Genomic DNA, 23,150 nt, shown 5'->3' on the forward strand with positions numbered 1-23,150 from the left:
AAATTATCATGTTGAATATTTCAGCAATATTTCAATACAACATAACATCTTTGTCATATTTAAGGTTGTTAACAGTATGGAAAAGCCTTGTAAACAGCCTTGAAAGATTTGGAACATTCGTGCTAAATGAGTATTATGAAAACTCTATTCTAAACCAGCCATTTGCAACCGTCAAAATTCCATCTTCATTCAAAATCAACAACCAGCATGGAGCTCAATCATGCAAGTACATCTAACGACCAAAAAAAAGTAACCGATATCCGCCATTTTGTAATGGGTACGTACGATTGCGAGTACAAAATTATCGGCCACGATGTGATTGCCTTCATGCGTACGGCTTCGACGCCGACAGCGAGAAAGATCAAGCGTCTCGCTTTATTTTTTTTTACTTTTAACATGCCCGTTTTACCCCACAGCCATCTTCGATCCTTCGTATCCGCTTGCCTGTCTGGCTGGTGTGGCTGGAGCAAAGATAAACGTCCATCCCGCGCCAAAACTCGTCTGCCAAGTCTCCTGTCCGTGCTGTTGTTCAGTCGATTTCTGCCTACCACAACAAGCAGTTACTTCGCTGCCTTTCCCTCATTCTCTCCTGAATTCTCTCCCAACTCAAAGCCACGCACCATCGAAATCTCTCCGCGCGAACCACATTGAGTTGCGGTGACTTGCGTGTGAGCTTTTCCAAGACGGCTTTTCCGAGCCATCGAGGGCCTTCGCACGTTGTCTCGTTACTTTCCACCGATGGACTGCCACCTCTGCGAGTATGGCGGGATTGCGGGCGTGCGCACCACCCATAATCCTGGGCCAGGGATGGGTGAAACAGCACAATGCCCTTATTTCGTCACCTTCCATCGTCCTACACAACCCCTGCTGCAGGAGCCAAGCCAAACGAATAAGGTCAACGAACTTTGACGCACAATGTTGCTCTGGTCAATGTCATTACAAAACTTTTTGGAGAGGATACTAGATGGCGTTGTTAGCCCTTTTAGCTCTACAAAGGGTAACTTGCTAGTAACTATGCTTGAGGAATCATACGGATGGTACTTCCATGCTGACTATAATGTAAAGACTGGATTTATGATTTGTATCAAAAACCAGCACTTTTTCGAGAACTGACCTTACTCTGAATTTCCTACTACTAATTCGACCATATGTAAGACTCGCTACAGCTAATAGATTAACATCAGCCAGCGGAAAGAGAACGAGAAAAAGAGAAAGAGAGAGATAGAGAAAGAGAAAGAAAGAGAGTTGGAGAGATAGGTAGAAGTAAAACCAGTGTAACTTAGCTGTTGTATACTATACATCATGGAAAGAGCGAACAAAGAAGCACTATGGTGTTTTTATGGTAGGAATTGATCATTCAAATTTAGTATCATTATTCGACGGCGATTCCCCGATCCGGCGATAGCCGATTCTATATCGTTTGTTGAGGATACGGATTATCCTTTGAAAACCTTGATTTTTGTTTAAGATAAGGGATTATATTTTGTTTCTTGAATTGAGTTTACGCAATTGGACCGTAGTCGTTAATACAATAGTAGTTCTTACAGTATCATATACTGCCAAGTTTTTTTATCGGTAGAAGTTTCGAAAAATACCATTCAAAGGAATAAAGCGCAATATCGTACATAGGTAATTAAATATCAATACATCTTAATTCAAATAATTTAAATTAATTTAAAAACCAATAAATCAATCAAATAATTTAAAATTGAACTGAAACTAATTTATTATTAGTGAGACAACAGTCACATTTATTATTGTACAAGATACACAGCTAATAATAAGGTGTTTTTTTAGTTATAAAAAAGAGTTCATTTACATCAATCTTGATTGTATCACTTATGCGCACGAGTAGTACTCTCAAAAATTAATTTTGGTATATCTTTTAACCCGCTACATTATCATGATTTATGTTTCTAAAAAACGAGAATAAACACGTCAATGCAAGTCAATCTTGAAGATCTTAGAGCTATTCGAAATAAATTCGATTATTCGTCAATAGCTGCCCTGACAATTTTGCATCGAAAATGAGCACCAGTTAACGAGTAGATAATAAATCCACATTACTTCGGTTGGTAACGTTATGTGTTTGATGACGTACTATTTAGTATTTGTTGATACCAAACAACCGTACGCCGTGGAACTGGGGAAGTTTTGGAACGAGAACCACTACCAGCGAGATAAAATTGATTATAAAGTGGTCAATGTCGTTGCGGGTGTACAGGCAAGTTAGTAAAAAGCTGCAAAAGATATATCGAATGAAAAGTGACCATGATCAAATACATAATGGGCTTAATATACAAATCTTACAGAATGATCGGAGCCGCTGTGAGAAATTTTCTCGTCGTCGTAAACTGCTCCCCATAGTTGATCTGTTCCCAATGGGTATATTTACGGTTCTCACCTGCATCGATACTCATCCAAGGTGCGCCCTTGATACAATGGAGAAAATAAATGTGTGCCTATAAATAGTAAATAACACTTAGTACTGGATAAGCTCAATATCTATATCCAGACGGTACCAGATTATGCGAAATGTTCGTAATCGTCCAGGCGAGGGGAATTTGCACGAATGGTATTGCCAACAGAATGATGTGGAAGGTGGTGATCCCTAACACGTACGCGAGCCAAAGGCCACGGGAATCAAGCCAGGAGGAGTTCGGATTAGGGTCGCCGTGACCACCGGCAATCATTTTTTTGTATACGTTCAACCTAGCACGAATACCTTTTCTTCACGCGCAACAAATAGCTGACATTTGCGTTAGTTTGTTTATTTTGATTGGTAATTGATAAGGAATATCAATAACTAGGTTCATGCTGAGATTGTTTAAACGCGTTGGCCGAATACTTACATGCCGAGACGGATGTCTCCGCCTTTTCATTTAGAAGTTTAGTTTTCTGTAGAATGATTGCAAATAGTTGTATTTTTAAAAGTTCAGGAACCATTTCAGAACATATTTAAAATATAAAAAATTAGTGGAAATGTCAAACATGTATCTATTAATTTATATATTAACAAATTAAATTTTTGTTATAAACTGTAATTCAAAATGGCATGTTCTTTGGAGGGTGTATGTAGTATATATCTCTTTTTTAAATTTATTGCTGAGATCGCCAGACCGTAGCATCCTTAGGATTAAATTGTAGTATGTAATAGTTTTTAGTTCTTTAATTCAAATGTAATTTGTAATGGTAATGGTATTCCAAGTATTCGTTCATATTCCGTGGTTGCTGAGCATTTCCTCCCAAACGTGGGAATACGCCTTATGCCGGGTGAGCTTGGTTGAACATATCAACTGATAATCATGTCAAAAAATAGTCAAATTCATCCATACGTGTATATTTATTGTTCTTATTGATGTATTTTGTGATTATTTAGTTCATATTTGATCCATATTTTTGTTGTTAGCTTACAACTTGTAAAGCATGTATAATTCTTATATAAGTCGCAATCAATGGGCGTTTAGGTAAAACTCTTTATAGATCTTATCGGATACACGCCGTAGTCGCTGCTACTAATTGATCTAGTGTATTTTGTGAGCCAAATGATGCTTGCCGCTCCTTGCTGTGCTTTTATGTATTCAACATTATTAGTATGTACTATGAATTTGGATTTTGTTCTGTATAATATGTTCCTGCCACAGGCTGAGGATCGAATATAGCATTTTATACTATTATCCTGTTATTTTATAAGTATCTGTAACAAGTACCGGAGGTGGATATTTATCTTAATGCAACGGTTGGTGAGTTTTCTTACCGCTTACATTCTTCTTTTCATTTTATTTAGTTTCATAATATGAATATGTACTCTTTATTGACTGTGCAATTTTTTTTCTACTACGGGTTTTGTTCGTATAATATACATGAGGCCGATTACGGCTTGATTCACTATCCATTTGCCAGAACAATTCCAGTAATTGTAAGATAGTGCATCTTCTACAGTTCATTGCATAACGGAAAACGAGAAGGCGCCCATCGAAAGCCTTTTCTTGATGGTGCGGTTTTTTCTTGTTGCACAGCAGCACGACGACGATAGAAAAGGAAATAAAGGATGGATGTGGCTTAAATTACCCGTTTTAAAAGTTTTCTCATGCAGTCCCTTTAGTGGCTAGAGTTTAAGTCGGTGGTTGATACATTTCGTGTACAACTAGGCTATAAAAACCTATTCTCCTAAAAAAATACTGGAAGTATTGTTTGAAATTGTTTTGTGCTATGTTTCTCAACATGTAGAAAATAACAGTGTGTGTGTGTGTATAGTAAAATTCTAGTACCTTGGAGAAATTCGTTAGGCATTTCCTTTAATCTAACTTCTCTATGACTCGCGGTTTTCTTTTTCAAAATAGCATCTATACGATCTACATATCACAACTCAATACGATATAGTATAGCCGGTAACCAAACTCATTTGCCAATTTAATTGAACAGACAATAGACGATGTAACCGAAACAACTCTTACTTTATGCAGACACATACATTGTTCTAAGGCATTTGTTAGCAGCATAATATCTAATACTGTGCGTAGAAACAGGACTACCTATTTCATAGATATAAGTTACTGTGTACACTGTTGTTTGTGGGGCCACTTAACGGAGCATTAGCCCGGAGAAGAGATGTACAAAAGATTACGCTAAATGAAGCCCTGCATTGTACACGAACACGCATAAAGTAGTGTTCCACTTGTGGCGATCCTGGCGACATATTCTTTGGTAAATAGCTTCATAAAAATGTTAACGAATGTGCAATTATGGATTTTTTTGTATCTGATATCCTTACGTTTGACAATGTGACTGCCATTGGACCGTATTCGGTAACATGGTTGAATACCTCTTACAAAAAATATTGATTTGAAAGGATACTAAAATTTGCATAGGCTTCGAATAACAAAGCAGCCTCTTTTCCATAGATCACAAAAAAGTGACTAATTAAGAATCTTAAAAATAGTATGAAGATTATAAATTCGTGTACACGTGAAAATAAATCGAGAAAGGACCACTCATCTCACCCGTTTAAGAATCTTCATCGTCGTCATCATCCACAATCGCTTGCCGATCGCCGGCCGTCTTTCGACTAATGCGCCCCTTTATTATTTTTGTTACGGTTACCTTCGATCCGCCCCCGAGCGCCGTGTTGGTGGAGCCCCAGCCGCGGATGGCTTCGTTTGTGGACATCAGCATAGAGTAGGAGGTGCCGAGCTCGCCTTCCTTGCTGTTGTGGATACCGTACAGGAAGTACACTAGCATACCGAGCGACAGCCAAATGAAGAACCGTAACCATGTCAAGAAGCTCAGGTGTACCATCAGCTCGATGTTGCAGAAAATACTCAGCGCCGGAATGTACGGCACGAACGGAACCTTAAACTGTAACCCGCGGGTGTTTTGATGATGAGCAGATATAACGACGACACCTGCAAGGAAAGGGACCACAATTATAAGTTGTACAGCGTTAGAAGTAGGGAATTTATGATACAATTAAAGGACAATAGCTACTTACAGGCAACTAAACAGAACAGCAGAAACCCGTACAATCCCAAAGCCCACCACGTTCCGTTGTACAGCTCGTCCCAGGAGCTCTCAAGCTGAAAGCAAACCGCCACGCTGAGCACACAAAACATCAGCACTGCACCGGAACAGGCCACACCCGGTTCGCAGCGTCCCAGCACCGGTTCAAGCCAGCGAAATTGAGGCCGCAATCGGCCAGCCAGAGCGATCTCAATCATTTCGCTTGTCGGTGAGGAGGGATCGATCGTGCTGGATTGGGACGACGAATCAATGCCGCCTCCGGTAGCTCCGGTTGCTCCTGTCACATTTCCGATACCGGGAAGTGCTGGTCCTCCGTCTTCTTCATCCGTACCGGGTGTGTCGGGAGCCAGATGGACGGTTTCCTCTACAGAAATGGGCCGATAGCGAAGTACTATCACGCTGGCCGAAACGATAGTGTAAGCCAGCAGCGTCCCGATGGACATGAACTCCACCAGCTTCTCTAGGTCGAACAGTAGCGCCAGCAAAGCACTGCAGATGCCGGAAAGCGCGAGATTCAGCAAAGGTACTTGCGTCTTCGTGTTTACCTTCCCGAAACACGAGAACAGCAACCCATCGCTTGCCATGGCGTATAGACAGCGAGGCAATGCGAAAAGTGATCCTAGCAACGTTGTCGTCATGCCGCAAATGGCCCCAGTCGAGATAGCATACTTGGCCCATTTGATGCCTCGCATGCCAAAGGCATCCGGAAGAGCGGCAGCTGGATTGATTTCGTTGTAGGGTATCATTAGTGTTAACGCCGCACTAACGAGCACGTATCCGACGGTTACCACGCACAGCGATAGGATCGTGGCCAGTGGAATCGATACGCTGGGATTTTTCGCTTCCTCCCCAGACGTGGCGATACTGTCGAAGCCTACGAAGGCGTAGAAACAGGTTGCGGCCCCTGCCAGCACGCCACCAAACCCGTACGGCATGAAACCTTGCTCCGGCAAGGACCAGTTGTCCGGAGATGCGTACCAAAATCCCAACACTACTACCAGGCCCATCACGGCCACGTTAACCGTCGTAAGGATGCTGTTTATCATGGCCGTAGCCTTCACGCCGGCTGCAAGGGCCACCGCGTAGCTCAGACATACGAAAAACGCCAGAAAATCAGGATATTTGGCCAGCAACTGTTCGTGCATCTCGCCCGTGATTTCCATCGTGAGGTTGGCGACGATGTTCCCGAGCATGGAGTCAACGTAACCGCTCCAGGCGCGTGCTACCGACGCAGCCCCAAGCATGTGCTCCAGTATGATGTTCCAGCCGATGACGAAGGCCCAAAATTCACCGATCGAAACGTACGTGTAGACGTACGCGGATCCTGCCTTGGGTACGCGTGTTCCAAATTCCGCATAGCAGAGAGCCGCTAGCAGTGACACCAGACCAGCCAGGATGAACGACAGGACGATCGCAGGACCAGCCATCTCTCTGGCGACTGTTCCCGTAAGCACGTAAATGCCGGCACCAACCATATGACCGATACCTGGAGAAAAGAAAAGGATTGGATTGTTAGCATTTTAGCATGATTCCAAACGTCTTACAGCTGGGAGAAAATTATACAAAAAAATCGTGCACGACAATTAGTGGTATCGCTTACGTTAACCAGGTTAATCGATGGAATTATATACTAATGAAGTAGAAAAACGGAACGATAAATTAAATTGAACGAGAAAAATGGCAAGAAACGAAAAAGCATGTATTGCCAACAAAACGTCCTTGAAAAATCTGCAGCTACCATATGGTTTGAAATGAGCTATTACGAAAGGGGTATCGCGTGTTGTTTTGCAAAATTAATACCTAAGAAGTGAGTAAATAAGTAATACCACGCACAAGTGACCTTGTGGGTCATTTTAAAATATGATGTTTGTTAATGCTTATTGTTTAGGGCGAGGTCATTCAATTTTGCAAACAGATGGTTTAGTTGTGCATCGCATAACCGCTATCGTACCAAGAAGATACCAAGTGGTCCTTATGTTGGGCAATTTTACGAGAAAAGGAACAGAAAAAGTAACGTAAACAAACAGGACAACTACCACCTGTTTACTTTGTTGTTTTTTTTCTGTTTGTCTCCTACGAATGAACAGCTAGATGCGTTTGCGTGTGTTATGTCTAAATGTACGGCTAGGACCTATCGGGCGTTATAATGCAATGGAAAAAATAAAGCAAAAGGAGTTCGTATGAGGCTCACCTAGAAGTGTTATATCGAAGGTGTTCAAACACCGATTAAGTGGAGTTTCCATCAGGTCCGCCGGAAGCTGTTTGGTCCGGTTCATCTTCGTGCACAGCCCGGACATGACGTGCCCCAGAATCATTCTCCTGGCGCTAGGCATCGTGAAGCCACGATATCTAATTGCGATTTAAAGGCGACGGTACACGCGACGCACGTATCCGGTTGCGACGTAAAATCCTGCCATATGGAATAAACAGGTGGAAGATTGCTTTATGTTCACGAGACCAAATTGCAATAGCTTTTTTGGCAATCGATACAGGTAAGCAAAATAAGTATACAGCACCAAATACAACACATTTGTTAAAAACTACTTTTCCTTACAGTCGCGAACGACGTTTTCGCAGTGTTTATCACTTGTTGAGGGATGGAAATGCGCGTTGGCCGATAAAACAAACAACTAACGTAGCGAGATCGATAAAAAAAGGTTTGTTCTTTTTTCCTTCTCGTTTTGTCACACTTTGGAACATAAATAACGTTTAGAGGCAAGATTTCTAGGGCTACGATCAAAGTACCTATCGGAAGATGGAAGGAGTTTCGGTTGGTCCTTCCACCTGTATCGTAGGATAGGTTTTGACCCAACGCACGGTCTGCGGTGAATGGCAACTTGTTCGATTTTTTGGCCTAACTTTTCAACCCACACATATATTACAACGAAGCATACATGGACGGACATGCGCAAAGGATCCAGCATTCCGGCAAACGATGGAGTTTTAATAGCAGATAGGTGAACTATTGAGGTAGTGCAAGGAAATGAAAACATTCCAGGTGGAATACATTTCGCTGGTACGGATGGGGGTGTCATTTGGTCCACCGTTTAAATCGACCTAATAGTTTGAACAATATAATAATAACATTTATTCCACAATTTGTAACAATATCAAACATATTTGCATCCCTTTCAGCCATCTACGGATGTTTAAGTTCCTCCACTATTCCGGAACTTTCCTTTTCCGCCGATCTAGCTGCTTCCGCCGTTGCTCGATTGCGAAGAATGCTAGTGATGAAAAATTCTCCCGCCTTGTACGAGCTGCGTACCAGTGGTCCGCTAGCTGTGTACAAGAATCCAAGTTCGTTGCCTCGATTCTCCCAGTGTTTGAACTTTTCTGGCGTTACGTACTCGATCACCTTCAGGTGCTTTTTGGTGGGCTGCATATATTGACCGAGAGTCAGACAATCCACTCCGACCGATCGAAGATCTGCAGTAAAAGCAAACAAGTTATCGCTTTGTTGGGTAACAAATAGTTATTTTGTTCATACCTTTCAAAGTTTGCTCCACCTGTTCGTCCGTTTCGCCCAATCCGAGCATTATAGAGGATTTGGTCATGAGATTCGGATTGAATCGTTTCACGCTGGCTAAGCACTCCAAGCTTTGCCGATATCGTGCACGACGATCACGAACGAATGGTGTAAGCGCCTCCACCGTTTCGATGTTGTGCGCATAAACGTCGAGCCCGGACATTGCTACCGTCCCGATGCACTCAAGATCGCCCCGAAAGTCCGGAGCAAGACATTCCACGAAGATACGAGGATTTCTGAGAACGTAACAAGTGAAAATAAGAGACCACGAAAATCTAAACAAATAACAACACTTACTGCTTTTTTATTTCTGTAATTGTCGCAGCGATGTGCTTTGATCCTCCATCCGGTAAGTCATCGCGATCGACCGACGTAAGGACAATGTAGTCCAAACCCCAGGATGCAACTGCAGTGGCAGTGTTGACCGGTTCAGCTGGGTCCAGTGGGGGCGGAGCACGGGCCGTTTTGACGCTGCAAAAACGACATCCTCGTGTGCAGGTGTCTCCCATTAACTAATGCATGTGAAAGTAAAAAAAAAGTTAAGACTGTTGCCATACCATACCAACAGCAAACAAAAACTAGATTCACTTTCGTAGCTTTACTACCATTGATAGTAGGTCGACATGAGGCAAGCTTATCAGTAAGAAAACAAAAACAATTCACAAACTCACACGCTGTGTCTTTTCTCACCATTATGGTAGCCGTTTGTGTTCCATGCTCTCCTCCGCCCCAGCATTCGCCTATATTTGGGCACTTGGCTTCCTCGCATACCGTCGCCAGCTTCAATTCCCTAAGCTGTTCCTTGATGCGTGTGAAGTTTTTCCCCATTGGTATTTTCGTTTTAAGCCACGGTGGTAAACGCAGCCGGTCATTTTCGCCCTTCTCGCGTCTTAACTTCCCCTCGTAAGCCGACCAGTCATCTTTGTTGTAGTCCGGATGCTGTACGAAGTCCTGAAAGTTCGGTCCACTTTCCAATCGCTCTCGAATTTTCTCCAGCTGATTGGCACTAGCTGCTGTATGTTTACATTGTACCGGAATCTGAAGATCCATATATAGAAAAGTGTTTCATAATCACTTATGCTTTTCAAACACATACGATACTCATAGAAAACAGGTTATAAATTATCTATCAAAACACTCACTTTCAACTGAATGTATTTGCCCTTTTGAAACGAATTTCGCAACAATGGCACATTACTAGCCATGGTGCGAAGATGGAAAAACGTCCTGGTACCGCCGTTAAATCTTAATATTGTGATTGCAATGAGCTGCGCTTGGTGGATCAAGCTTTCAACCTTCTCTCACTACTTCGGATGCTGATAGTAAGAACTGGTAAAATGTTCTGATTACAACGCTATTATGTCACTCAATTTCCGAACGAACTTATCACAGAATGGTATTTTGGTATTATAATTCAGGCCTTGAATTCACGTAAATTACGGAGTGCAAAAGTTTAGTAAACAACTGCAGGTTGACATATTGTGCCTTCCGTTTATAGCGATATTCTCGTTACTTCATTTTTCCTATGCGTTCGTTATTTGCTTGCGTATACATTCTTTTTATTTGATAGAAAATTTGATTCGCACATATCACGAAAAGCTGTTTAAAATGAAGCTAATCAAACAAAAGATATGCAAAAAAGTAATTATTTTACGCAAATAATTACTGCAATAATTATTGCAATACGCTTAAATTGTACGAAGTAATTGTAAAAAAAATCTTTGACCACTATATTTGAATCAGATCTAGCTCTAACTTAGTTTACAAATGATAAAATACAATTGAATTGAAAATAAAGAAATAGAAATGATACATTTCTTATTAAAGAAAAAAAATAAAAGAAAATTTGGAGATGCCGGGGATTGAACCCAGGACTTCTCACATGCGAAGCGAGCGCTCTACCACTGAGCTACATCCCCGTGTGGATCAAGGGGTGACTAATACCGAGAGGGTGGGCAAGGAGAATTTGGATCAACTACAGTGACTTAGCCTCTTAACTTTGGGATCGGTTTTTCGTCCAAAAACTACTAATAAAATCAATGCGTTTTATGAAAAAAACTTAAGTTTTATTATTTGTTTCTTATTTGATTTGTTTTCTTATTCATACATACATGCGGTTTTTCCATCATCATCAACAATATCTATTGGAAACTGGAGTCTTTTCACTAAAAAATCAACCATTCTTGGTCGCTTTTCGATAGTAAACTTATGCAAGAGAGATGCGTTACCATGGAGCTTGAAACGATAATCATAAGCACATTTAACGTCAGCACCGTATCGTAACAGCTGCTCAACAATCGCAATATGCTCATTTTCCAGAGCAACCACTAGCGGAGTTCGCCCAAAGCTATCCTTCGTTTCAAGGCACACATTCGCCTCTAGCAGTACGTTACAGATATTGATCAAGTTGTTTAGCGCAGCAATGTGTAGACAATTCATTCCGAGTACATTAACATCGGCGCGATCGGCTCCTCGATCTAGTAAGTACTGTGTCACTGCTTCTTCCTTGGACGCGATCGCAACCATGAGAGTACTGCGATCTAAGTAGTCTCTTGCCGAAATCAAACCTGGATGTCGATCAAAAAATAACTGTAGAACGTCAATTCTTCCAAGCTTGCACGCATTCATTACATGTTCAGTTCCAACTAAAACACCAAATGATAGCAATAATTCGATTTGAGTGGTTGTTTGATTGTTTTCAATCGCAATGGTTAATGCGGAACGTTTATCTCTAGTCACCAAATTTACGTTAAGCTCTGAGATCGACTGCAGAAGTGACAGGATATTCCTCTTTCCGCTGTGAACGGCACAATGCCATGGGCTGTAATTATTTTCATTTACAAATAAGCCATTCGCTCCATGTTGCAGTAAAAGCTGCGCAGCTCCGTAATTTCCTGCAGCGCAAGCGATCATAAGCGGCGTAAAGTAAACATCTTTACTCACAGAGTCTATGTCAATTGTTTCGCCTTGATCGTCCCTCGAGACGGTTAGAATGTATTTGATAAAGTTGATTCTGTCGAGGCGAGCAGCCAAATAAAGTAGCTCTCCATGCTTAAGGTTATATTTGAAGGTTGTGTGAAGCCAGATGAATAGTTCGATATTATTATCTTCGATGGTTGTTCGTAACGGTTGATTGTTGAATGTTTGAAATTGTGTCGCTGTAGTGCTCCCTCTCGTTTCACGCAAGCATTCCAAAAGCACCTTTCTTCCACGCATAGTTATTGTATGAATTACTTTCTCCTCAATCCAGGGATCGGCTCCATTGTCTAAAAGTATTTTCACAATCGCATCCTCATGGTACCGTACAGCGATCAATAGTGGCAGGTCGCCAAATATATTTTTCACTTTCAGCAGAATCCTGTAGCGTTCCAGTATGAACACCAACAGCTCTGAGTCGCCGTGTAACACTGCCCAGTGCAAGATTGTGTTGCCGAGATGATCTTTCAAATTAAGAAACCAATCCTGGGGAAAGTGATTCACAAGTTGTCGAACAAATTCTGTTGAATGCCGGTTGAAAACTGATGAAATCTCGGTGGTGATTATCTTTTTTAATATTTCGTCAGTGCATCCCAGGAACATCGAACATAGCACATCCTGCAACCCATATCGTATCGCAAGCCGAAAGCAAAAGGCATGTGGCGTTTCAATTAATGTTCTAATTTCTTCAATAAGCTTTTTGCTTTGAGAGTATTTTGTGAGAAGATAAAATAAGTTTGAATTATTTTCTTCATAATGGACTAACTGTGCTATGAATGCAGCAGGATTTCCATTCAAAGCAATCGATAATACGTCTTGATCAAGAAAGGTCCGCCTTGATAAACTAACACTTACATCTACGTTTTGTTCCATAATTGCTGATAATTGGTTCTCCAAAATGGGCGTACGAAAATGTTTGATGTGATCAAAGAATTCGACTTGTTCCATAGTCCATCTGGTCTGGCATTCCATTACGTTCCGGAAATTATTCCGTTCTCCAAAGTTATTTGAGTGATCCTTAAGCGGACCTACTTTTCCCACCGAAGTGTTATACAACTTTAAACGATTCTCGACTAGAAAACGTGCATTTAAGACTACAGCTCTAGAAAAGGTAGTGAGTGTTTCGTAGGCTAGGAAATCATGAGCGAGATAATTCCTCAAATTTCGTCCAGACACAATCGGGTGAATTGTCTCTAGATCTGCCATGTTATCGCGGAAAAGAGCCAAGTTGCAAAGGATTTCTGTTGCTTCAAGTAGGTCGTACTCCAGCGCTAGTTGATCCGTGAGAGAGTCTAGTTTGCCAGTGTGCTGATCGGATCGATTCAATATTTCTTCCATGTTATCTACCAGACTATCAAACATTCTTTGCAGCTCGATTTCATCCGCTTTCCGCAGAGTTTTTAATTTTTCCAGTACATCTCGTACATTTGCATGTGCACGACGATCTTTCACGATCTCCTTTAATACGCGGTATTTGTTATCTAGTACGTAAACATTCGGATAATAGCTTTTTGCTAACCGACGATTTACAAACTGTACATACTCATCATCATCCAGGGGTAGATGGAGTGCTTGCATAATATTAATCGTTGCTTCCAGTGCCACATCAGTGCGTTGCTCTGTTCGACATATCAAGGTATCGAGTCCTACGAATTGCTCCTTTGCTAACCGCTCCCAAATACTTCCCCATAAATAACGACGTTCTTCGTCTGTTTCAGCTATTTGCAGGCGTGTTAGCAACTCCCGGGCGTACACTAAATCTGTTTTCTTCACAAGTTTATGGCGACTGGAGAGGTTCGTTCGGAAAAGGATCCAATCGACGATTTCCTGAACCCTTGCTAGCGTGGCTGATGGTTGCCGGATGTAAGTTTCAAGAAAAAAAAACTCATCCACCGTTCGTCCCAGAGACTTATTCTCAGCAGTAATGGTATCTATGCGGAGCTTTAACTCCTTGATGATATACTCCAGGTCATCTCGAGCGTTTGAATCTAAAGCAACATCTGATTTCGAAGTACTTATCATGTACTGAATCAACAGCTTAGCCTCCGTCAGTTGTTCGGGTACGAACGTTGCAATCAAAGAAGCTTTAAATTCTGTCCCAATGAAAGTAATGTAGCTTCGAAGTGCTTCGATCGATTTGAATCCTTTCAAATAAGCCAGGTAGCGCCTGTACAATAGCATATTTTGTTGCGTCTGTGCGTAAACGAACCAACGGCGCGCTTCCCGAAGGTTCGTTTCAATTTTTTGGAAAACTGTAATGAGTTGTTCGCGATTTTCTTCTTCCAATTCCCACTTTGCCAGAGAATAACCGTGGCTGAAAAATTGCCTCAAATCCTTTGTTCGCTCCGTTAGCGCTTCTGATGTGATCAGCTGTAGTATGCGGTTTAATTTCGCAGTTATGTTCGGTGATTCACGGGTGCTTTTGATCATTTCTCCGATGACTTGTAGAGTGCGTTTTATGGCACGGATTCTTGTTGGAGATGGAATGGGAGGATGCTTGTGAGGAGGATCACTGCAAGGACCCTCGGTGACACCATCGATGTACGTCAGCACTTTCCCGATGGAGTAGTGCTGCTTCATGATGAAGTATGTTTCGTTCAGTTCCTTGAATATCCTTTTCGAGCGCCTTCGAACATGCCAATCGATAGTTTTATCGTAATGTGTCTTCAAGGTTTGCTGCACTGCTTTTGGCATTGTGACAAACGGTTCGTTCGATTTCAAACAATCCAGCACGTTGCTACTCATTTTATGTAAATCCGATCCAATGTACGCACGAACACTTTTGGGAATACGACTATTTTGCTTATCACCAGTAGAATCTACTCGATGCTTAATGCAGTGTATGTAACATTCTAATGAAATTACTGGCTTAGTTTCAAATATAAGCTCATCTTTAATTACCTTTAAAAAGCGAACTAAGCGATCTGAAATAAAAAAAAATTGAAAAGTGATTTTGAATATTTTTACATTTTTCACAAATACCTTTATCGATGGCAAATGTGTAAATGTCGAACCCGTTCGTTGAATGTTCTGTGACTAGTTTTAAAAAAACTGCAATGCAAAATTGTAATTGCAATAAAGGCAACTTTCTTAAATGCGTTTTTAGGAAGAAAACATGGCTGTAGATTTGACGCAATCGAAGTATTAGCATCTCGTCAATGTCCATAAACGATCCAGGTCTATAATTATGTAGGACATGTTCAACACATTCTACCAAATGGGCTACACGGTCCTCTAAGCCGGCTCGCTTGGTTGATGAATCACTTCCATTGTCCTGATAATGATTCAATATTCCATTGAGATAACTGCCTTTAACGAATTCGTATTCGATGAAGTTCACGATTTCGTCTGATAATAAAATATTACGGTGTTTCAGCTCTGCATATGCTTGAGATAATTGCAAGCGGGTATGATTATCTAACGCATTCTTTGCATTATCACACGTCTGCGAGTATAATAACTCTTTCAGTTGTTTAACTTTTCCACTTATAATAATATTCTGCATCACTCTGCGTTCTGTAACTTTATCTTTTTCTTTGATATTATTAACCTGTTGGGGTGTCTGTAACTGGCTGTAGCTCAATACCGAATGGCATGTTAAGTACCTCGCAAAAGTTTTGAAGTTGTAACTGTTGTTCTGTTTGAGTATGAGTTCTGGTTCGTCACCTCTCGATGCAATAAAGCGTGTTTATCTTATTGAGAGCTGATTGTTATCATTTTTATCATCAGCTTTATTATTGACCAATTGATTATGCCCGTAGTATTTTTTTTCTATGTGTGTATTGTAGACCAGTTCCACTGAACGATGTTTAAATTACAAAACGCTATTTGTAAAATTAAATCTGCAAATATAGCACAAAGTATTGATCTAAATATTTTTAAAATATAGTCCAAAGCTCACATACGGTATTATTCTTTTTGTAATACTCACACTAGTCCGTTCTGCTCTCCACGAGGAGCCAACGATTAAGCAAAATGATTGAGCTGCAAGAGCAGTAATCTCTTTTTGCTTTGGAAAATCCCTGATGAATCATTGCTGATATGTTTATGCGAAACGATCACTATGGGTGCTTTCAGAAACAAGGCCAAAATAAAGATTATATAAATATGGAAACATAATATAGCAACGGTGTGAATAACGAGATACAAAACTGTTTCAAACATATTTACATTTTTACATATTGTTCACTTTATTATTATGCAAAGCACGAATAAAATGGGACATACATACGAGACGACAACTAGACAAATAAGAAACAGATCGACATTTAGACGATCTTTTGACCCGCATTTATCTGATTGTTGATCTTGTTCTTCTCCTGCAGTTGCTTTTCATGCTTGAAGGCTTGAGTGTTTGCTTTGCGTTCTATCCTGCGCTCTGCACGGTATTCTTTCAATAATTTTTTGCGTTCTCGTTTTTCTTCCGAAGATTCATCCGTGGGTCGAATGGAAAGTACACTGAGGGTAGAAATGACACTGCCATCACAGAGCGACTTCGGACCTGTCTTTTGCTCACTGAAAGAAGAACAAAGGAAACAATAATGTAGAATGAATATAAGGGAAGGAAAGGAACTAACGTTTCCTTTAATAAAAAACGGAAAATTGCAAATCACCTTTCTCCTTGCTCAAACTTGGCAATTGATTTCATAGTTAATTTTCCTCCTTCAGCACCGAGCACATTTTCGGGCAATCCCGTTTTAGGATTGATTCGAATTTTAGGGTTTCGCTTCGGTTCTTGAATCAGCTTTGGATGGTTGTAGATGTTACTGTATGTCGAGAGGATACTTTCACAGTCCCATTTCTTCTGTGCGTTATCCTCAATTTCCATCTTTACCATGCTTTCGTCAAAAGATGGTTCTTCTTGAAGTTGTAGAAGTCTATTTAAATATATTAAAAGATTGGTTACCACAATCATCATCATTGTCTGTGAAGAAAAAAGTTTTCCCACTTACCGCTCTTTAATCCATTGCTTTTCAAATTCAGCATCAAATTTTCCATCGCGATTTTTCTTGAATTCTTCCGCACATCTCAGCAAAACATCGTCATTAGGTTCCACGTGTCCTTCAATTTCCTCACATTCTAATGCACCTACTTCCGGATCATCATACTGCTCGTAGAATTTCTCAAAACGATCGTCCAGCAAGGTAAGTTGCTCGTTACGACGAATCACACTGCTTGACATAGAGTATTCCGTAAAACGAGATTTCGTTTCTTCTCTTCCAAAGGCATCGTCTAGCGGGCCTAGGCCGTCGCGTTCTTCATCTGAATAGCCACCTTCCATATTATCGGAATCTATATCCTCCTCGTCCTCCTCATCAAAATACTCTTCATCTTCGTTAGCATTTTTGTGCATAGCTAGCTCCATAAAATTATCCTCCAGCTCGTTATCAGGATTATCGAAATCGAAATCTTCATCAAGAGCCGCCACCACATCGGGATCCCAATCTGGCCTCGGACCAGGCGTCGAATTCAAAGCTTTCTTCATGATTCCTTCTTTTTCTTCGAATTCCGACGCAAATGCCGAGCTGGGTAATTTGATGCGAACGGAATCATCTTGCGGTGCGGAAGAGTTGGCATCTTTGGCCGACTTTGAGGAGACGGGTTCCCATACCACTTCGTTACGTCCTGGTTCTCGAAGATGTTGCAAATAGTCGTAATCATCGTCGAAGAATATACCAAACTTAGCTTGCTCTTTTTTACGCTTAGCAATGTCGACCTGCAAAAGACATGTTGATGTAAACACGATTTTGTACACCCACATGCAGGCGGTATTCTACACTCACTTTATGTCCGGAAGCTGACTGGCGGGCATTATTGCCAATTAAATTTGCATATTTCGGGGGAAGTCTCACTGGTACCAATACTTGTTGCGGTGCCGTCTCATCTACGTACAGCGGATCATGCTGGCTACGGTTCACTAAACGGAACGTGACTGCCGATTTTTTATCGATGAACTTTTTCTTTCCCTGCAAGTAGGATTGTAAACATTGGGAAAGTAATGCATTAATGAGTACTCAGTTTTACAATGTTGTGACTTGCAACAGCTAGATAATACAACTTACCATTGCTTATTGCGATGCAGAACAACTTTATTAGCAGTAAAAGAAATTTACGCAGAAAACTAGCGTTTTATTGGCGATTAAAGAGAAAACTCGTGCATCTGCATGCGGGAGTTTGTTTAGAAAGGATCGTACGGGAATGTCATACGTAATATGTCATGTTCCAATGAGTGCGATTGCTATATCTTTTTCAGTAGGTATTTATTTTTGTGTTTTTTGTTTACCTCTCTAAATCTATACTATAATAGCTGAAAATCTCATTACGCTTATGAATCTACGAAAATTATGTTATTTTTCAATTTGTATCTCTACCGCAGGATTCTATATTAGGAAACTTGAGTTATATACATTCAATTGCACAAATAATCTACAGCTAATTAACTTCTTTTTTCTCGATTTCTTCAAGTTGCTTCATCAGTTCCTGATCATGCCGTTCTCTAACGTTGCGAATGCATTTCTGAATTTCTTCACGATGTTGTGGATTTTCCGGAGGATATAACTGTCGCCGAGTTTCTGTGACCCATTTCTCAAAATATTTCGGCTGATTAAACCAGTGAAACATTGCCACTGGGAACGTCATGTACAACGCCATTTTTCCGATTTCCAAAGCCCAGCCACCCATTTTATACAGTTTCTACTAAAAACAACAAAAAGGTAATAAATTCAATCTAGAACTGCAAAATATGCTAATAGAACTTACATAAATGTGTAACTTCACAAGAACCCTTCTTTCTTCGTGGATCGTTTGTTTACGTTTGAATGACAGTCCGGAATACTCGCTCAATGAAACGTCATACTCATTGCAAGAAACACACGTGCATTTGGCTTTGATCCTGGTTTCATTACGTACATCAAAGATGGGTGGAAATTCGAGAAAATTTAAAAAGGCAGAAAAGTCTAAAGTAAAACTAAAAGGTGCTAAACTCCCAAAGGGAACCAACATTACCAAAACAAACTTTAAAGTACGCAAAATAGTCGTGCCGGATCAATTGAAGCAGCGGAATCTTACGGACGCGACGGTTCTGTCCAGCAAAAATCTAAGCCTAAAAGATTGTCTTGCTAAGTTGAGACTCAACAATGCATCTTCCAAAATCGACGGTTTGCGTGGTGTTCGAGAAATCATCACGAAAATGCCCGACGAGCTGCAGCGGATGCTCAGTTCTGTTATTAAGGACGTAGCTAGTTTGTCGATCGATATCGAGCACGACGTTCGAAGAGATTGTTACAAAACGCTGGGTTGCATTTTAGTTGCCTGTGGACAGGCATCTATGGTGCCATTCTACGATGTATTGCTATCTTTTTTAAGATGTACAATGACGCACATTCAGTCCCGCATTCAGGAAGATTCGTTGTTGCTCATGGATGTGCTATTACAGTACCTACCGGAACTCGTAGTAGTGAACAGGGATAAAATTTTACCCCAGTTTTTGGATATGATTTCGAAGCTGGGGACGGAGTCAAAACCAGGCCGTACCTTGACCATCAACTTGGAAAAACAATCCACAAGTACGAGGTGGCGTGTGAAGGTATTGTCACGGCTAACGGGTATATTGAAAATTCTCATCGAGAGCAAAGCAGTTAACGATAGAGAAATAGAACTGTCCGAAGAATCTAACGAAGGCGAATTAGAAGACAATCCGTAAGAATACGCCGGTCTTACATTGTAGGTCTAGATACAATCATCTTACAATATTATGTTTCAGATTCGCTTCCAATTTACCCAAATACCAACCCGGGACAACAATCGTACAAATTCATCACACCTTCGACCCGTCAGCCCCAATGTTTCTTCCAGTTTTGAAGCGTCATCTTTACGCAACATGTCCAATAGATGTACTTTTCCGTAAAGGTGCAGAGACAAACAAAGATCTTTCACTTGGCGACAGAATTGACGATGGCCGTAAACTAAAGATGTACGTCGAGATGCTGATGCCAATTCTATTTGACTCCTGGCTTGAAGTACGTCCCGCAGTTACAGGATCAGAGGAAACACAAGAACACGCCCTTTCGCAAGAGGCTGCGTCTACGTTGGAATTGCTTATGGCCATATTCATACAGCAGTGGGATTTGATAGTACAGTACTGCACCGAAACGAACAATGACGACATGAAACGGTGGTTCCGACAAGAGTACAGTGCCAAATTTTGCACTCATATTCTCAGAGGATTTCCTTACTACCAAACAGTTGAGGACAAGCCAAAGTCTAAACGAGGCAAATCTAATGCTCCAATCGTCGCTGATAAACTAGTAGATGATCATTGCTATAGACACAATTTCAATATTTGCTACTTTTACTGCTGCCTCACTGACCAGACCCGAGGGCGGAAGAAACAAGCCGGAGAATACGCGAAAGTCGTGGATTATATTAAGCGTTGTGTGTTGAACTGGAAATTTCGTAGTGCAGAAGTTACGAATTTGATGCTGCAAGTGCTGCGTTACATGCTGCTGGATACTGATTGCATGTCGGTAAATCAGGAAACTCGCGTACTTTTGCAAACTCTGTTAGAGGTCTACATAACGGCAAAGCTACCCCAGGAGATACGAAACCGCATTTTGGTGTTATTTTGTGATATAATAGTGCGGAATGATTCGCTTTGGCGCAATTACGGTAAGGAATTGTTCACTTTGTGGTTGAAAATGCTTCCTAATTTATTGTGCAAGCCGATAATTGATTTAGAAGTGTTGAAGGCACTGCTCTGTCTAGGTCAGCGTGGCAATGCCCCGTTTTTGGAGGTACTCGAAGGGACCGCAAAGCAAATAGTAGCGAATTTGGGTTCGATTAAAGTAACGAATGAAGAGACGCCCGGAGAGGGATTCGTATTGATTTGTAATTTAATGTTTTACATTCGTAATCCTAATCTGTTAAATGAGTTACTTACTTGTGAAGTAAATGGATTGCAAGTGCCGGCTCAAAAGGAAAGACTGCGTAGCACATTGCAAATGAGATTGGAAATGTTATTATAATACAAACGACTAATGTATTGTCTTGATATGTAATAAACATTTTAGATTAGTTGGTAATACCCCGTAATTTGATTTATTTAAAAAGAAAAAAATATTGTTGATAAGAGGGTTTGAATTGATGCAGGGTTCGTTGCCAATGTGCATTCTTCAACAGCAACAACAGACAACATGTTTGGCAACACTGAAGAAGAGCGCGGGGCATTTGTTTACATGTTTATGTTGACAACAAATCGAAAAGACGCTCGCAGTGTGTTTTTATCTCCGTTCGGTGTAAGAAAACGGAATTCCGCATGATAAAGCGATGAATTTAGAACTTCTCGGTACGTACGGCCGCTATCCGCTTTACTTGCGCAAAATTCCCGAACCGTTCTCTTTTAACCACCCTCCACAGAATCGTTCGGACAAAACTACCCGGAGGAATTTGATGGCTCGCTAGATTGCATCTCGTTGGCAGTAACATGTGCTTTCAACAAGTACGGCACACTGTTGGCCGTGGGTTGCAACGATGGGCGCGTTGTGATTTGGGACTTTCTGACGCGCGGCATCGCGAAAATCATATCCGCCCACGTACACCCGGTGTGCAGTCTGTGCTGGTCGCGCAATGGCCACAAGCTGCTCTCCGCATCGACCGACAACAACGTCTGCATTTGGGACGTTCTGAGCGGTGATTGCGAGCAAAAATACCGCTTTCCGTCGCCAATCTTAAAGGTACAGTTCCATCCGCGAAACGATAACAAATTTCTGGTCTGCCCGATGCGGTATGCCGCAATTATGGTCGATGTCGGTGGTAAGCACGAGTGTCTACCGCTGGACAATGATGTAAGTATTGGGGGGTAGCCATAGGGCATAATGTTCGAGTTGTAATACCGTTTTTCTCATGTAGGGTGATTTAAATATCGTCGCTGCATTTGACCGGCGCGGAGAACACATATACACCGGTAATGCGAAAGGAAAAATATTAGTGCTCAATGCAAACACGCTAGAAATCGTCGCCAGTTTTAAGATTGTGCTCGGTAGCTCCAGCGTAACAGCGGTTAAGAGCATAGAGTTTGCGCGACGAGGAGAGTAAGTCTGTTGTTTCAATGTTCGATGGACTACGAACTAATGGCATCTGCCTCGTTTTAGAGCATTTCTAGTAAACACTTCCGACCGTGTCATTCGAGTGTACGATTCAAAAGAGGTAGTCACGTGTGGGAAGGATGGCGAACCGGAACCGATCCAGAAGCTACAAGATTTAGTGAACAAGTGCGTATTTTTTAACAGCGTTTGTGATAAGTTATAATTAAGCCATTTGTTTCCTCTTTGTACATTAGAACAACGTGGAAAAAGTGTTGCTTTTCGGGTGACGGTGAGTACATATGTGCCGGTAGCGCCCGCCAGCACGCGTTGTACGTGTGGGAAAAGTCCATCGGTAATCTGGTGAAAATTCTGCACGGCACCAAGGGTGAGCTGCTGCTTGACGTCGTTTGGCATCCGGTGCGTCCGATAATCGCTAGCATCAGTTCCGGACTGGTTTCGATTTGGGCACAAAATCAGGTAGAAAATTGGTCGGCCTTTGCGCCCGATTTCAAGGAACTGGATGAGAACGTCGAGTACGAGGAACGCGAATCGGAGTTCGACATTACCGATGAGGATAAACCGGTCGACTTGGCCGCGGAATCCAAGCAGGACGAGGAGGTTGAGGTTGACGTAGTCTCGGCCGAACCGATCGCAGCCTTTTGCAGTTCGGACGAGGAGTACGAGGACGAACATGCGCTTCAGTTTCTGCCAATGGCTCCAGAGGTCGAAGACCCGGAGGATGGTTGGGGTTCGCAGGATAACGCCGATTCGCTCGGTGGTGGTTTCGCTGCATCCGTCGGTGGCACAGGGCTTACCGGAAGCGGGCAGGATTCGATGAAAGAAAATGAACCTTCTATGAAGAGGCGCAAAATGAGCCAGTACGAGATAGCGCTGGATAACGCCCCGATCGATGACGTGCATCCGTTGCTGCAGAACAAGACGAACAAAGACAAGCAATCGACAACGAGCAAAAAAGCAGCCGGACGGCCTCGGAAATAAATTCGCTTTCTTTTTGGATACATTGGCAGAAGAATAAAGCGGCA

The 23,150-nt window shown here is 41.6% G+C and overlaps 8 protein-coding genes and 1 non-coding gene across 11 annotated transcripts; 2 read left to right on the forward strand and 7 right to left on the reverse strand.

The window, feature by feature from the left end:
• Positions 1-1,735: 1,735 nt before the first annotated feature.
• On the reverse strand, positions 1,736-2,741 carry LOC128732178 (ORM1-like protein). The gene is made up of 3 exons (XM_053825348.1): positions 2,523-2,741; positions 2,311-2,462; positions 1,736-2,240 (listed from the first exon to the last, which is right to left on the reverse strand). Exons 1-3 carry the CDS (start codon positions 2,691-2,693, stop codon positions 2,105-2,107), a joined length of 459 nt encoding a protein of 152 aa, XP_053681323.1. The 5' UTR covers positions 2,694-2,741; the 3' UTR covers positions 1,736-2,104.
• A 2,266-nt stretch (positions 2,742-5,007) lies between these two features.
• Positions 5,008-7,853, reverse strand: LOC128720712 (cationic amino acid transporter 4). Its single transcript, XM_053814405.1, has 3 exons — positions 7,712-7,853; positions 5,492-7,006; positions 5,008-5,405 (listed from the first exon to the last, which is right to left on the reverse strand). The coding sequence occupies exons 1-3, from the start codon at positions 7,851-7,853 to the stop codon at positions 5,008-5,010; spliced, it is 2,055 nt and encodes a 684-aa protein (XP_053670380.1).
• Positions 7,854-8,587: 734 nt separating this feature from the next.
• On the reverse strand, positions 8,588-10,567 carry LOC128725610 (lipoyl synthase, mitochondrial). Its single transcript, XM_053819371.1, has 6 exons — positions 10,563-10,567; positions 10,192-10,276; positions 9,740-10,087; positions 9,347-9,561; positions 9,011-9,285; positions 8,588-8,949 (listed from the first exon to the last, which is right to left on the reverse strand). Exons 1-6 carry the CDS (start codon positions 10,565-10,567, stop codon positions 8,660-8,662), a joined length of 1,218 nt encoding a protein of 405 aa, XP_053675346.1. The 3' UTR covers positions 8,588-8,659.
• A 329-nt stretch (positions 10,568-10,896) lies between these two features.
• On the reverse strand, positions 10,897-10,968 carry Trnaa-cgc (transfer RNA alanine (anticodon CGC)). Its single transcript has one exon. It is a non-coding gene; the product is annotated as a tRNA-Ala (tRNA).
• A 178-nt stretch (positions 10,969-11,146) lies between these two features.
• LOC128725620 (uncharacterized) lies at positions 11,147-15,530 on the reverse strand. The gene is made up of 2 exons (XM_053819383.1): positions 15,008-15,530; positions 11,147-14,949 (listed from the first exon to the last, which is right to left on the reverse strand). The coding sequence occupies exons 1-2, from the start codon at positions 15,528-15,530 to the stop codon at positions 11,147-11,149; spliced, it is 4,326 nt and encodes a 1,441-aa protein (XP_053675358.1).
• Positions 15,531-16,209: 679 nt separating this feature from the next.
• LOC128730818 (protein LTV1 homolog) lies at positions 16,210-18,195 on the reverse strand. 2 transcript variants are annotated; one of them, XM_053823899.1, is made up of 5 exons: positions 18,088-18,195; positions 17,878-17,991; positions 16,978-17,741; positions 16,639-16,902; positions 16,210-16,540 (listed from the first exon to the last, which is right to left on the reverse strand). In XM_053823899.1, exons 1-5 carry the CDS (start codon positions 18,088-18,090, stop codon positions 16,294-16,296), a joined length of 1,392 nt encoding a protein of 463 aa, XP_053679874.1. In that variant the 5' UTR covers positions 18,091-18,195; the 3' UTR covers positions 16,210-16,293. The 2 variants fall into 2 exon arrangements, with proteins under 2 accessions (XP_053679874.1, XP_053679873.1); XM_053823898.1 differs by having other exon boundaries at positions 17,809-17,991.
• A 106-nt stretch (positions 18,196-18,301) lies between these two features.
• Positions 18,302-18,828, reverse strand: LOC128720494 (protein PET100 homolog, mitochondrial). Of its 2 annotated transcripts, none has more exons than XM_053814168.1 (2): positions 18,785-18,828; positions 18,302-18,721 (listed from the first exon to the last, which is right to left on the reverse strand). In XM_053814168.1, the coding sequence occupies exon 2, from the start codon at positions 18,704-18,706 to the stop codon at positions 18,458-18,460; it is 249 nt and encodes an 82-aa protein (XP_053670143.1). In that variant the 5' UTR covers positions 18,707-18,721; positions 18,785-18,828; the 3' UTR covers positions 18,302-18,457. The 2 variants fall into 2 exon arrangements, with proteins under 2 accessions (XP_053670143.1, XP_053670142.1); XM_053814167.1 differs by having other exon boundaries at positions 18,302-18,718; positions 18,785-18,825.
• Positions 18,829-18,941: 113 nt separating this feature from the next.
• LOC128725631 (testis-expressed protein 10 homolog) lies at positions 18,942-21,048 on the forward strand. Its single transcript, XM_053819394.1, has 2 exons — positions 18,942-19,723; positions 19,788-21,048. Exons 1-2 carry the CDS (start codon positions 18,942-18,944, stop codon positions 21,046-21,048), a joined length of 2,043 nt encoding a protein of 680 aa, XP_053675369.1.
• A 301-nt stretch (positions 21,049-21,349) lies between these two features.
• Positions 21,350-23,129, forward strand: LOC128720020 (retinoblastoma-binding protein 5 homolog). The gene is made up of 6 exons (XM_053813665.1): positions 21,350-21,368; positions 21,440-21,867; positions 21,932-22,113; positions 22,174-22,293; positions 22,362-22,885; positions 22,949-23,129. The coding sequence occupies exons 1-6, from the start codon at positions 21,350-21,352 to the stop codon at positions 23,104-23,106; spliced, it is 1,431 nt and encodes a 476-aa protein (XP_053669640.1). The 3' UTR covers positions 23,107-23,129.
• The last annotated feature ends 21 nt before the right edge of the window (positions 23,130-23,150 follow it).

The sequence above is a fragment of the Anopheles nili genome, chromosome 2, assembly GCF_943737925.1.
Source record: "Anopheles nili chromosome 2, idAnoNiliSN_F5_01, whole genome shotgun sequence".
Classification (NCBI taxonomy): domain Eukaryota; kingdom Metazoa; phylum Arthropoda; class Insecta; order Diptera; family Culicidae; genus Anopheles; species Anopheles nili.